This window comes from Episyrphus balteatus, chromosome 2 (assembly GCF_945859705.1).
Source record: "Episyrphus balteatus chromosome 2, idEpiBalt1.1, whole genome shotgun sequence".
Lineage (NCBI taxonomy): Eukaryota > Metazoa > Arthropoda > Insecta > Diptera > Syrphidae > Episyrphus > Episyrphus balteatus.
The window spans coordinates 34,981,353-35,000,256 of record NC_079135.1 but is presented as its reverse complement, the minus strand read 5'-3'; the positions used below and the strand labels follow the sequence as shown (position 1 = coordinate 35,000,256).

At 32.0% G+C, this 18,904-nt stretch overlaps 1 protein-coding gene across 2 annotated transcripts in view; it reads left to right on the top strand.

The window, feature by feature from the left end:
* The window catches only part of LOC129908616 (mitogen-activated protein kinase kinase kinase 13), a 51,358-nt gene extending 33,034 nt beyond the window's left edge, over window positions 1–18,324 (top strand). For both annotated transcript variants that reach the window (XM_055985259.1, XM_055985260.1), the window contains 6 exons: window positions 1,490–1,972; window positions 5,381–5,572; window positions 14,515–15,168; window positions 15,242–15,392; window positions 15,454–16,529; window positions 17,779–18,324. In XM_055985259.1, coding sequence (XP_055841234.1) covers window positions 1,490–1,972; window positions 5,381–5,572; window positions 14,515–15,168; window positions 15,242–15,392; window positions 15,454–16,529; window positions 17,779–18,208 — 2,986 coding nt within the window. In that variant the 3' untranslated portion in view covers window positions 18,209–18,324. The remainder of the gene's footprint in view (window positions 1–1,489; window positions 1,973–5,380; window positions 5,573–14,514; window positions 15,169–15,241; window positions 15,393–15,453; window positions 16,530–17,778) is intronic.
* The last annotated feature ends 580 nt before the right edge of the window (window positions 18,325–18,904 follow it).

The window sequence follows — 18,904 nt, the reverse complement described above, 5'->3', positions numbered from 1 at the left end:
TGCAAATAAAATAAAATGCACGACTGGGGCCGCACGTACTTGCTCTTATGATAAAAGTAGCTTTTATGTCAAAGATTTAAAAAAAAAATATATTGAATTAGTTAAAATTTGATTTTTTTAAGATTTTTTTTTTTTTTAAATACGAAATTATTTTTTTTAGTTTTTCTTACGCCATATTTTTGTTACTCGTGTTTTTTTGATAAAAACAAAAAACGCAATTAGCTACATATATTAAAATCACTTAAAGCATTATGTATATCAAATTTAGTCTAGAAAATTGTAATAACTCATTAACGGTGTACGGGAAGAGCCGACATCAAAGATTAAAAAAAATGTAAAGTCATATTTCCATTATCCGTATTTTTTGAGAAAAACTAAAAATGCAGTTACGTTAGATTTACGTATAACATTACTTGTGTAAAATTTAATCGAAATCGTTAGAGTCATTTACGAGAAAATTGCAATAACTCCATTAAGATGTACGGGAAGAGCCGACATCCGCGATTTAAAAAAGAGTTAATGTCATATTTTCACTATCCGCATTTTTTGAGAAAAACTAAAAACGCAGTTATGTTAGAACTGCAAACAGCATTACGTATGTTAAATTTAATCAAAATCGTTAGAGCCGTTTTCAAGAAAGTTGCAATAACTCCAAAACTTTGTATGGGAGGTATACGTTTAAAGCGAGATATTAAAAAACAAAAAAAAACCAACCTTGGAAATTACAAAAAAATCATCTGTACCAAATTTCAAGAAAATCCCTCAACCCGTTTAGGCTGCAGCTTCATGTACAGCTTTTTGTGACGACGCACCGACGCACCGACGCACCGACGCACCGACCGACGGACGTCATGACGAAAACCACTTTTTCGGACTTCTCCATCATCGTAATGTTAGTTTTGATTAAAACCTCGAATTTTTTTTTTTACACGAAACCAATACTTGCCCTATTGAGCAAGTAAAAATAAATCTATCGCAACAATGCGAAATAGCAAAAAAAAAAAAACATTAACAGTTTTCTGGTTGTCATTGAATACATTGATAATTTAGTATTTATTCAATCAAACAATTTTTCAGGGGACTTCAAGTTTTTAAAACCACACCTGCAAAAGGTTGACTTATCTTATCTAATCTAAGTATAAAGATGCCTCAAATAGTATGTCTTTGAGAGAATGTCACCTTTGTTATGACTTCAGCAGTTTTGACGACAAACTAGAGTGATAAAATATTCTTTTTATTTTTTTTTTTTTTTTTTGTTACGTTGCCATTTTATGAGATTCTTATGTTGCAAAACCCGATAGACACTTAAATTGTTTGTGTATTTTTTTTTGTTGATTTGTGCTGAATGGATGATTTTGCGACTTGTACATTCCACTGACGTAGAAAAATATCAACGATAACCTAAATTATATTGAATTACTTTCACAGAGTTGCCATTTTGTTATTTTCAATCGTTAATAATTTATTTATTTTTTAAATTTCTTTTCAGTATGGTATGCATACAAGAAGAACTAGGACACATGGGCCTAGTTGGTCCGACAGAATTGCCATATAAGACAAACGATGATCATCACCTCCACCATCATCCGCATCATAATAATCATCAGACTGAAGCAACTGACAGTAGTGCGGAAAATACTTGTCAAACGCACTGGCCACCCAATGCCGGAGGTTTTGGCCATCCTGACAAACCGATTGGTTGGATGTATGGCCTTTTGGGTTGTATGAAGCCAGTTTTGTCATTTATTGGCAAAGCTGGAGTTATTGAGATAAAAAATAACAAATCAGAAGACTGGGAAATACCATTCGAGGCGATAACAGATCTGGAATGGTTGGGTAGCGGAGCACAGGGTGCAGTTTTTAGTGGTAAACTGAAGAATGAAATTGTTGCTGTGAAGAAAGTACGTGATGTTAAGGAAACTGATATTAAACATCTGAGGAAATTGGATCATGAAAATATTATTAAGTTCAAGTAAGTTCGTTAAATCAATTAATATTTTATTTAGCAAAAAAAAAGTACGTATACACCACAGAGTCCCATATGTAAAATAATCTTTCCAGTTTTACACACCATAACAACTGTGAGATTTTTTCTCAAGCTAAATAGTATTATAGGCACTCCATATACACCTTACACATTTAAAATACAAAATGTTACAACTCGATATTTACCATTAGAAATTTGTCTCATACTCCACAAAGCTAACATTAATATTCTCAAAATGTTAGTAGGTACCTACTATAGGGCATGTTGGAAAGCTTTACAAAAAAGGATGAGTAGGTAGACATCGACCACAGATTCTTATCATTCTCTTCTGAATAAAAAATGAACAAAGCAGGACTATGTTAATTGACAAATTCGAGAAAAATTATTTAGATGAAATGTCAATTTTGTTGTTTTGAAATGTTTGAATTTCTGTGTTTTATATTAGTTCTTTAATAGATACTCTTTATAAAAGAGATAAATTCTAAAAAATAAATCCTTACAAAATCACACATTGGTCCGAATAACAAGCTTTTATATTCATTTATACAGGGTGTCCCAAAAGTTAACGTCGAAACGAAAACGGTAGATAGGGTAGGTGGTGACAGTTATCAGAAAAATAATTTAAAAAAATCGCAGCCATATATTTTGGGAGTTATGGGCATTTGAAAAAAAGTCGAAAAAATTGTCACCCTGTGACGGTTTTTCATGTGCCGTGACTACAAATCTTAATTTTTCTCATTTTTTTTAGGTAATTTTTCCATATTATATTATTATTATTCCATATCCATATCTGAAAGGTTCTGAAAGGATACAAAACTTGAATAATATGGAAAAATTACCTGATAAAAAAGTCGGATTTCTTAAGTAAAAAAAATTTATCTCGGTTATTTATGAAATATTCCCAACAATGTTATACCATTTTGAAAAGAGAATTAAAAACACCAACTTTTAAGGCAACTTGCCGAAACATCGTAGTGCATTTTTTTTACACTGCGGCTCATTGAATTAGAGTCATGTAAATTTTTTTAGTACTAAGTTGGGTAAAAAAGTAATATTTTCTTTAAAACTGATGCAGCTGAGTTAAAATTTTTGAATGCATTTGATAGCAGGGTTATTCAAGGTTCCGTAACAAAAGAAAAAAATGAGAAAAATTAAGATTTGTAGTCACGGCACATTTTTTCGACTTTTTTTCAAATGCCCATAACTCCCAAAATATATGGCTGCGATTTTTTTTATTATTTTTCTGATAACTGTCACCACCTACCCTATCTACCGTTTTCGTTTCGACGTTAACTTTTGGGACACCCTGTATATGTATGTATACATTTTGAAATTCATTTGTTTTCGATAGCTTGAACGATTTTAGGAGAGAAACATTCATATCTTCTTACCAAGGATAGTTTTTCAGTGCAGTTGTTAAATACGAGATTAATAATCTCTGAACTAAATTGATTTAAGTTCGTTTTTAAAACTACAAAAACACCTTCAACTTAACCTTCAAATGAAGTATGCTGTTAGATTTATTGCATAAAATAGAATTTTGATAAGTTTTAGAACCGTTTTTTTATAAATAGGTATTTTGTTATTTTTTTTTTAATTTAAAAAAATTGTTATTCCATTTAAAAGAAAATTTCAATCCATATATGAAAACAAAGTTTAAAGTAAATTCATCGATCCGTTTAAAAAAAATTGATTTTTCAAATCCAAATTTTATATTTGTGAACAATTTTCTTAGCTTTAAAATTAAGATTACTTAAAAGCTTTCGTAAAACTTTTTTTTTGCGAGAAAGAAATTTTAGCAAATTTCCTCCATGTCCTTTTTTTTTATAAAATCTCTGCTCCAATATTATGATATTAGACGACATATACATAAGTAAGTCTTATATTAGTATTGAATTTTATGAAAACTTATGGCGTTTTCGATTCAATTAAGGATTATTTACAAAAAATTTAAAAAGAATATAACAATTTTGTATTTTTATTAGCAATAAAATAAAAAAAAAAAACGAGCTCTATCAAGCACACAAAATCCAGAAGAACTTTTCAAATAATTGCTGTAACTAGGTCCTAAACAAAAATAAACTAAAACTAAAAAAAAGTTTTTAATTCTTACCCATTTTTGACTAAATCAAAAAAAACACATTTTTTAGAGATTTTACTTGGTGCAGGTTTTTCTAAATATCATAAAATCTATGAGTTTTCTGGCAAACTTGTAAACAACTTTTTTGTTCACTATTGTTTGCTTCATAAGAATAAATTTAAAGAACAATATGTTTATTTTACATCTATCGAAGAAAATCGGCCCTAAAGTCAAAAATTATCATGGGTAAATAAAAATTATTCCCTTTAAAAATTAATATCTGAGCAATAAAAAAAGATATTAACATTTTTTAAATGCAGTTACAAGGAATAGCATTTCAAGACATTAATAAAGTTTCTATCATAAGAATTAACGGAGTTATTAACAATAACATGAGTAAAGGCATACCAAAGTAGGTAATCGTTTTCTTAAATCATCGCTAAAGGGTATCAACTTTGCAGATAGAGAGTTACTGTAGAACAATTTTTTTCTTAGAACATATCCAATAGTCATCCCTCAAAATGTTTTTATCTCATTCCGGGACACCCTGTATAGTTACATTTGGATGTAACCCCATGGAATCCGCATCTGACTGTTGGGCACCCTATATATCGACATGCATGAACAATTCTCACAAAGTGTTTTCTTTTGAGGAAATAATCATTTTTTGGAAAGTTCTCTATCCATTATATTTCTTTTATCATGTAGGTGTAGGGAAATCAATAGTTTCTCTTCTGCTTTATAAATTATTTTTACAACAGCCGATTTAGATGCTGTCAGATCTACATACAAACGAGTATCCTCACACTAAACGTAATTCTATTTTTCCGTAAAATAGAGCTTTCATCGTACTATAAGTTATCGTATGTAAAGTCATAAACATACTTTCAATTATTATAATTACCCACAATATAGGCCCGTTTTAGGTCAAATGTGGCGCCACCAATCCTCTAACAACCTTATGTCTGTGGTTAGTTAGGCGGCAAGGCGGCGAACTACAAACAAACAAAATAATACACTTTCCTTCTAATTTGATTACCTAGACATGGGCTTGTCTCTCTCTTTTGAAACAAACAATATACTGCCTGACCTCTATCAGGACTAATTTTTTTTTCTAAAACTGTCTTGTAACGAATAAGAATCATATAAGTATCCAATAGAAATTATTTCCATGTTAGAACAGAAATAGAACTAAAAAAATCTAAAAATGATTTAACCTTTTTTATTTTTAAATTTACCATCACGCACACACTTTTACATTAAATTCTTTTATAATAAAAATTTTTCAAATTTTTTTTCTCTACTCCACACAGAGGCGTTTGCACACATTCACCAGTATTCTGCATAATAATGGAATTCTGCCCGTATGGCCCACTGCAAAATATCCTAAAGGAAGAGGACGTTATGTTGCCATCGCGTCTAGTCTCATGGGCGGAGCAAATTGCTCTTGGCATGCAATATCTTCATTCTCATAAAATCATTCATCGTGACTTAAAGAGTCCAAAGTAAGTAAAATTATTTTTTTTTTCTGCTCATGTCTTTTTCTAAATTGAATTTATTTATTATTTATTTCCGTTCTTATTTATGTCAACAACAAAAAAAACAACGAAATTTAAGTTGGGGTAAAGGCTTTTCGATATCCTATTTTTTTTTTGTTGTTTGCAAAAAATCTCTTGTTTCCATTTTGCAGCTGGCAACCATTTGTTTTTCGTGTAGCTATAATTTTTCTCCAAAAGAAGACAAATCGATTCTTGAAAATGGTAGAAAGGAGCGAAATGAAATTTAGAGTGTCCTTTGGCGCAACATGGATCGATATTAAAGCTTCAAAAAATGATAAAGCTAGCTATAATGAAAAATAGATGGGTTGAACACTGTTTTAACTGATATCTATAAATATAGATAATACCTCCCCTTTTTTTTTTGTTAAATATTACGTTTTGTGGTATTTAGGGGAGTTTCTTTTTTTTGGAGGGTTTGAGCTATAAAAAAGTATAGATAAAGTTGTATTAATGCAAAAAATAGAAATCTAGGCTAGAAACATGTCATGATGATATTATAACAAGCACTTTAGCAGGTGTAAACGTGTGGTTATAAATTAATAAAGTCGATAAGATATGAGCATTTTTTGTTCCTCTATTTTGCATGCTTTTGGTTTTAATTTGCGTGCAAATGGAAACCTGGTTATTTATGATTAGGAAAGCTTGAAATAGTACTGGTTGCACGTACTAACTTTTTAATGTTATTATGTCATATTTAAATAGAAATATTTTTGAAGAAAAGGAAATTTTTCAGTAGCTTGAAAACAAAGTTCGGATTTATTTCGTAATTTCCGGTTTAGAGGAACGTTTTTAACATTATGAAAGAAGAAAGTAAAAGAAAATTCCGATTTAAATTTATTCTAGTCGAGTAGTTGAAAAGACTTTTTTTTAATGTAGGAATTTTCTTCAATTTCGGATTAACTATCGTGGTACCCGAATTTGAAGAAAATTGAAATTTCCTCCTCAACAATTTAGAACAAAAAATAAAATAAAATTATTTCGCTTTCAGTTAAATTTTTGTAAACCTAAAGGCGTTCCTTGTTTAACCCTTTCGAACCCAAGCTATGAAAATCAATATTAAAAAATGTTTTTTCAGTATCATCGTGTCAAAAACATCACAAATAAGAAATTTGAATAGCAAAAAGCTATTTTCTAAAATAATAAATAGCAAAAATAATGTGCTACTCTCTTGTTGCATGTAAGTAACATGCACTGCCTACGACCACCAAAAAAAGTCGGACAACTGGGAAAATAGTTTTTTATAGAACAATAATGTATGCTACTTCTTCTAAGCCAAAAAACAAAACACTTTCTGGATTAACATTTTTTATTTCAAAGTATGACCATATATAAATAAATTTTTTTTTGCAAAGAAAAAGAAAAAAATGTGAATTGCAGTCCCTTTTTCGATAAACAAAAATTAAAGGTATGATATTTGACTAACTTTTTGTAATAATCCAGTAACTAGGCGTTATTATCTTTCAATTAAGCCATCGGAAATATAAAAAAATATTTAATGGAATATTTTTTACGAATTTTTAAAAATATGTTACATGAGAGTAACGCTGGGTCCGAAAGGGTTAATAAGCAATTATGTCAACTAGTTCTGGTACTTAGCTCCAAAGGTGTTGATGAAATATTTTGTCCATAAAAGAACACCTTAGGTGACGACGATTAAGTCAATTTTCCACCTAAAGCGAATGTTTGAGCAAAAAATTAGGTTAAATTTTTAATAATTCGGTTTTCAAAATTTCTCACCTCCTTGATTTTGACCCTTATATCATTAGTTTTTATTAAAAAAATTATTCATTCATTTAAAATTCATGGAAGTTAATTCATTAAGGGGGGAAAACCCTCTGGAATTTTTTTATTTTTGCATTATTAATTTTTTGCCTAAAAAAATCATTTATCAACCGAAAAAACTATTTTAGTGGTCTTAGCCTTAAATGAAGCCTAAAAAATCCCCAGATAGTCCTGAAACCCATGGGTTCCGAGCCTACTACAGTAAACGAATTTTTCTCGAAACACGTTTTTTTCCGCGCCGTGCAACGTAACTCAAAAACTAATGAAGCTATCGATTTGAAATAAAGTGCAAAATACTCGTTAACTCATTGGTCATTGCATGAACCTAAAAGTTTAATATAATTTTCACAATAAATATTTTTTTTTTTATAAAAAAACATTGTGTTTTTTCGTTTTTTTGGTCTCTAATTTTTATTTTACACTTTTTTTGCTAAATTTAGGTTCATGCAATGCGTATAAATATATTTTAATGGAAAAAAAATTCTCTTTTGATTATAAATAATTAACTGGACCTGGGCATTGCACGGCGCAAATGCGAGGCATCAACTTTAAACGGCTGTAGATGTAGAGCCGCCATTTTGTTTTTTATTACTTCAAAAAAATTGTGTTAACACTTCATGATGTCAATAATATCATTTATTTTTCCAAACTTTAATTAATGCTTTCAGTTTTCCAAAAAAAAATCTTGAAAAACCCGTCGTCCAGAGGGATTTCCCCCCTTAAAGTATCGTCGGCACAAAGCCAAAACCGCGAATTTACATTTTTGGACATTTTCACTTCAATGCGTCATTTGATTCCATATTCCCTCTATTTACTGCATCGACCCCAATCCCCAATTTGTTAATGTCAATGTCCGTTGCACGAGTTTAAATAAATTTTCAATAGTTTCAAAAATTTTAATTTTGCCTTTGTTCCCACAATAAAACGTGTTGCGTATCGAAACACTAAAAATTGGCCAAATTACAGGCATTTTTCGACAAGAAGATTGAGCCACTTCGGGCGTTCTACTTTTCTTTCTTGCGATTATCTCGAAACTACATTTTTTTGCGTGATATCTAGCAGGTACACGGAGAAAAAAATGTAACTTTAAAATAAGATGATGCGCATTAAATTTTACCACCTTAAAATTAAAAGATATCCGCTTAAAATAAGGTGATTCCACTTAAACTTAGTTAAATTTAAGATGAACTTTATCTTATTTTAATGTGAATGTTAGTCTTAAAAAAGCCAACAAAAAATAAAAAGTTTAAAATTATAGTCACACTTTAGCTTTACTTGCAGTTTATCATACTCATACCCCAACAGTGAGATAGCACGATGGTAAGGCACTCGTTTAGTAACCCAACAGTTGTAGGTTCGATCCCCGGTGGCTGCCAGTTTGCGCATTCAAGAAATTAATGTGATTTGTCACCTTAATTTAAGATGGAAGTCATCTTAGCAAAAAACCATGCGGAAATCCTCTTGAATTAAGTTATCATCCGCTTAAATCTATGTGGTTCTTTTTCTCCGTGTATCATTGAGATCTACGACACAACTCATCCGATTGCTTTCAAATTTACTAAATGTTCTTGAACACATTATCTTCATTATGTCTGGCGGCCCTGGGATCTTGCTCTATCAATGTAGAGTAGGATTTTTTGATATCTTCATTAGTTTTGCCCATAGTTTTGGATTTATTAATAAAAAACAAAAACGGTATTTTTCGGTTGGCTGGGGTGGCTAGACCCCTAATTGATTTCGGTACTAATTTTTTTATAAATTATAAAACGATTCAAAATTATCTAAATCCCAACACATTTTTGAATAGAAAAGTAATATTTGTTCGATCAAAAAAGTCAAAATGTGTTAAATTTTTCAACGACGCACAGTGTATACCTTCATTTCCTTTCTATTTCCATTGACACAAACTATACCAATTTATCCAAATATATATAATTTGTCTTAGCAAACTTTATTTTGCACCCAACAACAATAAATTTCACCCAAGTTTACTTTGTCCACTGTCCGACCAGCTGATAAACTGTTATAGATAGCACTACTTTGCACTCCATCAACCATCATCCCTTTTGAAATATACGTATTTTTACATTCTACCCCTCGAAATCCATACTCCTTCGGGATTAATTCATTTCAATTTCCTGGAAATCGCGTTGGTCGCAAAACATAAAAAAAAACTATCAACTTTCTCGAAAAGCTCACTATACTCTGTCGGGGTTCATAAATATGTCAGTCTTTAGGACACAACATGACACAAGGGGGGCAAATGTTTTCTATATTCTCTTTAAATGTGCGGTGTGCAGAGGAGTTAAAATTTCATATAAAGGACCGCGACTGTATGTATTGCCAAAAAATACATATTTTTTTTACCCTCCTTCGAATATATGAAAGGCGCCGCTATATGAGCGCATGCCCGCATTATCCTTATCTGCTTTTATAGTCCTTTTGTGTTCGAAACCACGTTAATTCAATAAAAATGACTTCGTTTGCCCTTCTGCACGGATTGCGCTAAATGAGGAGTTGATGGATTGATATGGGGGAACAGTGTCAGACTTGTAACATTTTTAACAGGGTTTCAGGTACTACTCAGTTTTTACCTCTTTTATAGAACATTGCAAAATTTAAAACATTATCCTAGACATATTTTTGTTATTTGATTTGTAGAAAGAGTTATCCTGGCTAAAATTCAATTTTGCTCTTAAAAATGTGAACAATAGATTAAAAAAAAATCAAGGCGCTCTACCATCTAAATGCGGAACTGATACGAGATGGTTGAGACGTTCAAAGTTATATTATACGAATACGAATGTAATAGGAGTTTGTTCTCGTTTTCGTGACGCAGTTGAAATGAAAAATATGAAGAAGGGTGCAAAATATTAATTCACCCCATCAAACCCTTGAAAGGATAAAGTTTGTTATTTTCTCTTTTTTTTTCTTCTCTCGTTTTGGTTTATGTGAGGGAAATCTACTTCCTTTCTTATTCCACCCCCGCATTTTGTGAGGTGGAATTGCTCGAGGAGTATACAAAACATTGTGGAACACGAAAGTGCACTTGAAATGTGCGATGTTGCGAAGTTTGTCGTTTATTTTTTTTTTGAAAGGACGAGTAGTTTTTTTTAAGGAAGTTGAAAGAGATGAAAAGTGCGTCGAACTTTGGGATTATGAAAAAAATAAAATCCTTGAAGGATGTTAAAGGGTAGACAAAGACATGGCGATTACAAAGTTATTCAAGTGTGAGTTATATTATTGAATCTTGTTGCCGTCAATCAAAGCGTTTTATTTGATGGATTTTAAAAGGAAATTGAAGTTGCAAGATTTTTGGTAGGCATCTATTGATTTAGAAGAAATACCTACTTTATGGTTCAGTATTTTCTCTACAAGCTAGAAATAGTTATATGTTCTATTAATTTAATCATATAAATTTGTATTCAAAAACCAACGTTTAAAAACAATTAAACCTTGAAGACATTTGTGTCTTATAATAGCTGGATTATAAAATAATTTCTTTTTTTTAATTATTTTAAAAAGTATACATTAATAAATTCAAATTTAGTGCTCAAAAGAATAAAATTTCCAATCCAGCAAGAAACTGAAAAATTTCATCAAAAGAAATAAAAACTGTAAGTGAACGAAAAATTTCTTTTATACTTCGTTCTTGTTGATTCTCATACAATCGAGTGACTATTTCACATAAAATGAAAATAGTCAGATCTGTCGATTTTTTTTTTTACGAAAAATAGATGACTACAAGACTTTGTCACATGAAAGAAACACCACAATTCTTTCGACCTATGAAGGTCCTCATTTGAACTTCAAAGATCTTAGGTTAGTGGTTTTTTTTTTTAAATAACTGTAAAAAATGGCACCCTTACCCTTAGCAAGGCTTTGGACACCGTACTCAAAATTTCCAAAAAAAAAAACTAGAAACAATCAAACTGGCTTCTTAATTTCCGACTTAAAAATTCACCTTGCCTCAGCTCAACTTTCACTTCAGCATGCGTCCTACATCCTCAACCCTTAACAAACTGGGGATCCAAAGTGGATACCAATATGTATTTCCCTTGAGTTTATTATGGAGCTCTTTTTTTTATTTTATTATAACAATCAATTGGCGCCCATTGTCGCGTCGTCGTCGGCCGGCAATGGCGGCGTGTCGTCGCTGCTGGCGCACACTATTTAGACTTTTTTCCCTGCAATTATTATATTGTTATGCTGTGCTCATGCCAAATAAAATTATTGCAATCGCAAGGTCTGCAGCTGTTTTTCCCACCATACTTATCCAACAACACCACCAATACCACCTTCACTACCGCCATTTATTTTGCTTCAAGTTGGATCTTATGTCGCGAATAAAAATCGAAAACTTAAGCTAACTAAAAAAAAATACACCTTTTGTTCATTTTCGAGGAATGAAATTTGTACTATACAAGTTTATATAGTTCGACTGCGACCAGCCCGTTTGGTGGCATCAAGTTTCATATATGTATAATTGCCCGACAACATGCTGTCCTCAATTGATGTGTCGCCGCAGAAAGTTCATTTGCCATTGGGGACATTATTGGACTAAGTATATGAGGAAAAACGAGCATGACCGGCCAAAGCAACGTTTGACCGGTTGCTTGAAGAATGAGGTTGTTTGTCGTTGCTGGGTTATCCTCTTGAAAAAAAAAAAAACAGGACCAAAATAATTGTTCCATTAACTAATGAATGAATTCCTGTAGAATTCGATAACATAAAGGGAAGTTTGAGGGAGGATATTTAGCTGATATTTATGGAAAAAGTATAGATTACAATCGGAAAGCATTTTAAATGTATTTATTTTCACATTTTTTTTGTTGTTGTAATGTTTGCTAAGTATCTATTTTATCAATGTCAATACTAAATGAGTATACAGTCAGCGACATTAAAATATACCCAGTAAGGCTTTATTTTAATAGTAATTTGTAGATGATTTGTGTTATTTTTAAGTAGAAAGCACAGTCACTCGTAACTCAGCAATTTTTACTTTCGGCGTTTTTAATTGGCAATCTGGAAGCAAAAAAAAGCAATCTGAATGCGTAAAATTGGGCAAAACTGACAGTTCTGATTCTGAAAAAAAGAGAATTTCTCTAAAAACAGAATCAGAAGCAGAATCACTCACACATTCATAGATTTAAATATCAGATGTCACACTTGACCAATGTCATATTTGGCGCGAAGACACATATATGTGAAACATGTCACATACATATGTACGGTGACCATATTTGTGGAAGCCAAACCAAGGACAGATACCAAATTCATTGGATCGTTTTGAAAATATTGATTTTTCAAAAAAAAAAATTCAATTCATAATTTTTCCTTATTTTGATATCAAGAACGATTTTTTGGGAGCGTTTTTGTTGAAATCATTTAAGTCATTTACGAAATCAGAAATCAAGAAAATGGTTTTATATAATAATGTCTGTTAATAACTTCTATAAAAATATTTTTTTAATCAAAGTACGGGAGAGCTGCTTTTTAACATTTTAATGTTATTTTAAATGATTTTGAAATTGTATGATCTTTAACACAAATTTTAACATGCCCTTGAAAGTCTTGAAACTTATCTGGGATATTTTACTCTTTCATATGTTGTTCTTTATTCGAATACATTTTTCCTGGTGTAGCAACCACACAAACAGAAGCTGGCAGGAACTAAATAATTGACGAACATTAAAGAAAAACTATAGCCTAGTCTAGAGGTGAAACTAAGCATAGGCTTAGTACTTTATCCGAAAAATTTGAAAAATTTTAATTTCCAACCACTGTTTGCTTGTTTTCCGTACAAAGTATTTAAAATATTGAATACAAAAATTAGAGAATGTGCAAATACGGGACAATCACGCGACAAATTACAAAATACGGGACACTTATACATCCCGGGTTTCTTAAAAACTGTTCAATTGGGATTCCGAATCGAAGAACAATTCCGGATTGCCAATTAAAAACGCCATTTAACTAAAGTTTAGATAACCCGTAAATTGCCTTTGATTGACAAGCCGAGGATATAAATTTTCTTTACTTTTCCGTACCAATTTTTGAAAAGTTATGTTATCTGGATTTAGGCTTCTCAATGTAAGAAAAAAATATGTTTGGTTAGAAATATCTCAAGAATCAGACCTCACAGAAACTTTTGATTTTCAGTTATGAATAGAGCTTAAAGAGACCTTTCTTTTGATATCTCACTCGATGGATTTGGAGGAAGTTTTTAAAAATGTATTTTTTTTGGCAAGGGGTTAACCTTGATTTTTTCTCGAAAATCTGAAAAAAAAAATTTGTAAATTTTTTACCTGAATGGATAGTGCTATTGATTATGAACTCATATCTTTAATTCAAAACTAATTTCGAGACTTTGGTCAAAAGATATTGGCTTCGGAATGTAAGAAAAAATATGTTTGGTTGAAAATATCTCAAGAACTAGACCTCCAAGAAACGTATAGTTTTCAGTTATGAATACAGCTCAAAGAGATCTTTCTTTTGATGTCTCAATCGATGGATTTTGAGGAAGTTTTTGAAAATGTATTTTTTTGGCAAGGGGTTAACCTTGATTTTTTCTCGAAAATCTAAAAAAAAATTTGTAATTTTTTAACCTGAATACCTACATAGTCCGTCATAGGCCTATTGACTGTAAACTCGTATCTTTAATTCAAAACCAATTTCGAGACTAAAGTTAAAAGATATCGTAATGTAAGACAAAAATATGTTTGTTTGAAAATATCTCAAGAACCAGACCTCCAAAAAACTTTTAGTTTTCAGTTATGAAAAGAGCTTAAAAAGACCTTTCTTGTGATGTCTCGCTCGATAAATGGAAGACTTTTTTGAAAATGCCTTTTCTTAGGCAAGGGTAACCTTGATTTTTTCTCGAAAGTCTGAAAAAAATAAATTTGTAATTTTTTAACTGAATGTTGACTATGAACTCGTATCTTTAAACTATTTTTGAAACTTTGGTCAAAATATCATCAGACTGATAGTGTGCCCCGAACAGCTGAACAATTTTCTATAAAACTTATTTCTGCTTGCCCTAAATCTGTACTGTACGAGTTGACTTCTGTTTAGTTTATTAACACTCTGTTTTTATTTCTTTCCAGCATCCTGATTGGAACAAATGCCCTTGTAAAGATCAGTGATTTCGGAACGAGTCGTGAATGGAATGAAATTAGTACAAAAATGAGCTTTGCCGGAACTGTGGCCTGGATGGCTCCCGAAGTTATTCGTAATGAGCCGTGTTCGGAAAAAGTCGATATCTGGTCATTTGGTGTTGTCCTCTGGGAAATGCTTACCTGTGAAATACCCTACAAAGACGTCGACTCATCTGCCATAATTTGGGGTGTTGGAAATAATTCCTTGCGGCTGCCGATACCATCAAGTTGCCCCGCAGGATTTAAGCTACTCGTTGAACAGTGTTGGAGTGCCAAACCAAGAAACCGTCCGTCATTTCGGCATATTCTAACACATTTGGGTATTGCTGGCCCAGAACTACTTAAACAAAACGAAAAGCAATATTTCGAAACGCAACGATCATGGAAGGAAGAGGTTAGGTCACATTTGAAGGAGATCACACAAAACGGAACGAGCATACACAAATACGAGCAGGATTTGATTAAGAGGAGAACGGCTGAGTGGCGACATGCTCAGGACATTCGAATGGTTTACGAAGATAAGTTGGAGAAAACGAATCGATTGTATTTGGAGTTGAGCGAATGCATGACTCAATTGCAAGAAAAGGAGAAGGAAATTGCTGAGTAAGTTTCTTTAAATAAATTTCAAGACTTCCAGTTTTTAAGTTTGAATTTGTTTTTTTTTTTTTGTTTTCAGGAGGGAAAAGAAGTTGCCAGGCTATAAGCCAACAAGACGATTGGGAAATACTCTTCGGAAGATGCAATACTACCGAAGAAGACTCAACAATCATCCACCAATGCTCTGTGATAATCAGTCAACCACACCGGATCCGGAAACGACACCAGAAGTAAGTACCCTTTTCACAAATCAGTGAACAAAAATCTATATTTTCTTATCCCTTTTTCCAGAGTCCCGTAAAGTGTACTCTTTACGCGCAACTAGATGGTTCGCAAACAAAGTCAATCTGTGTGAGTACCCAGAAACCGAAGAAAGCCCGTCACAGACGCATTGGTTCAGGAACCTTTGCAGCAGCTCCTAAAGTCAGCCCATTACGTGAGAGGCGCTATCAAAGTGAACCGGAAAATCGCAAAGTCAAACTTGTCGATACAGAAACCCAAACCGATGCCATGGATATCAGTGAGACTGATGCCAGTCCAAGTGCATTCTATGCGTCGAGAGAAATTTCTTCCAGTTTGATCGGTAGTGGTTGCACTGTCGAGGCGATGCGTCTGGTCAATTGTCAAATGGCCGAGCCACAGACACCCGTTGCCGACTATCAGACTATTATTGGTGTTGCTGATAATAATCGACATTTGCACCAGCATCAGCCTCAGCAACAATTGCAAACTCAAATCCTGCATCAGAATGTTCTTCAAGTATCGAGTCCGATAAGTCCCAATGGCAACTCGAGCTCAATGACAACCAGCGAAATGACATTCCAAGATGCCTGCTCTAGTCCCGATCAATTGGCCTATGACGATGCCATGAATAGTAACGAAAGGCTTGACATTACCGGTTGTTGCAGTGATGACGAAAACCTTGAGACTTTGAATAGAAAAGTTATCGAATTCATCCATGAGAATCGCCTACAAACGACAACGAGTTCCTCGTGCAACACTCAAACTCTTACCACGACGTCAACTTCAACTGGTCTTCCAGGAAGTGTTGGTGGTGGTGTTGGCGGTGGTAGCTTGACGCAACACTCGGAAAATGGCAATTCTTTTGATCGCGACTCACTGATCTATGCGTCGGCATGCAAAAAGAATAAACAACGAAGCAGCTATACGTCATGTGCCAATGATTTGAATGGTTTCGACACGAATAACCAACAACATCACAGTCCGAATGCTATGAGACACATGCGTCAACGGCAAGTGGAAATGAATAATGCTAATGGAGAATCTCAGGAAGATCTGTGCGATGATAGCTGGTCGGATGAGGAGGGCGAAGACACCGATTACAAATATTCACTAAGGAGAAGGAGGTAAGATTTGAATTTGATGAGCAAAATCGATCATAGAAATATTTGCGAAAATCTTTGATTTTGTGTTAAAGTAACTTTGTCTTGGGGTCTGTTTTCTTCGTAGGCTTTGTTAATTTGTTGTTCTTGCCAGTATTTGTTACAGCCTCAAAAACTAATCTCCATTGAAATTCTTTTTTAAATTCAAACCAAACTATTGATATTTGCTGATGTTTTTTTTTTTTTGACTCAAAAGCAGCGTTTTTGACCTATCCACATTGAAATATCTAAAAAAGAACTCTACGAAATTAGTAGAAGTTAATGTTTCCTTATCAATATTGCTCAAAATAATCTATTTTGGGCACATTTCTTTTAATATCGTTTCTTTAAAATAAGGTATTGAACAAAAAAAAAATTACATTTGGAGAAACCTCCTATTTTTGTCTTTTTTGGAGTTCAAAATGTGTTGAAACTACGACAGATATATCTACATGTTTTATTATATTTAATTAAAGGAGAATGGGCATTTTGGACGTTGAGCGGCCATCAATAAAATTGGTATCAAATGAAAGAATTATAGCCCAGGAAAAACTTTTACTATGGACGTTTCGCTGTATTGCGTTAAGAATGCAATATAATGCAGTATTAGTATTGTTAATGCATTGTTCAATGTATGAAGGAAAAACTGATTTATATTTTTATATGGAATATAAAATATGATGCTCTGTCATTTTCCCTGAGCATGAAGACATTAATCTTGAAAATCCGACCAATAGAACTCATAATATAAGATTTTTAAGACAACCATTTCAGGTTCGAAAGTTTTCAAACAATTCAAAGTAACAAAAAATTGAACAACAAAACTCTAAAAATAGGCTTGAATTTGTTGTTTTAAAATGCTCATAGTTTGGGGTTTAGTGGTTGGATATTCAAGATAAAGGTCTTCAGACTCAGGGAAAATGACAGAAAATAATATTTTGCACTTAAAATACACAATTGAGTTATAACATTGAGACATATATAAAGTGTTAAATGCAAAAATGCATTTTATCCGTTATTGAAATACGTCACAGGGATAAAACTTCTGCACAATATATTTAAACCTTAATTACATCAAAAAATAACAAATTCATTCCTGGCCGCGTAACGTCCACGTTATTTTTTAAGATACAAAAATTTTTAAACAATAAATAAAATTTCGAACGAAATATGGAATAGTTACAAACTCTTTACGAAAATCCTGTATAACACTCTTTTATTTTTTACCCTACAGTATTGGACGACAACCAATTGGTCGTGGTATGAGAGCACGTCGCTGCTACAAAATGCCATCATCAGCACCAATTCCAACTCATAAGCGAAGTGTTGTTGTAGTGTCAGACGAAGAGAATACCTCTGAATATAGCCATTCCCCATCCAGCCAACATTCAACGCTCGAAAGCAACACCGATCTGCCAGTGGCTCTTAAACATATGAAAATCCATACCAAATCTATAGCAACAAATACAACTGAAGCAATGACAACAACCGCATCAACTACAACCCTATCGGATAGTGAAGACTCAAGTGATTCTGATTCGGATGATGGTCCAACTGTATCGTCACAACTCAATCAATATAAATGCCAAAATGCTGCTTTAAAAAGTAGCGATGTCATTTCAATACCAACACCAGCATCAGCTGGTGCAATAAATATGGTTTAAAAAAGAAAACAGTAATATTCCTTCCTCTTAAAAAAAATATCTTATACTTAATTAATTTATGTACACTAGGAAAAATAATGAACATGGTAATATTGTTCTACAAAACAAAAACAAAAAAAAAAAAAAAAAACAGAAAAAACAAGACTCATAAACTTACATTTTAATATTAATTATAATCTTAAATATAAACAAAAAAATATTTTAAAAAAAACTTAAAAAATATAAATAATATGATATATTATAGACATTAATCGATTAAATTATGTATATTATTATTATTATATTATTTAGATTTTAAGTTAAATTAAACATTTAATTGTGAACGCATTTACTTTAGAATTATTGGAATTTAATTTAAAAATATAAACAAAAAAAATAAATACAGAATACTTATTATTGTATTAAGATAAAATACATTGCAAAACACAATATTTAATTTAAATATTTACTATTTATCTTAGTTGTAATAATTTAGTAAGTAGAAATTCTGCCTTGACGACTTATTATTTTTTAAAAGAACCTCTTAGCCCTCAACCCTCCCATTATTCATTAAGAAAAAAAAAAAATAATGTAAGTTTAAGCAAAAAATAATTATAAACAATTAAGTTTATTCAAGATGGTTAAATCTGTCGTTATAATAAATATTTATAATTATATGTTATAATTTAAAAAAAAAAGAAATGGAATAATGTTAAC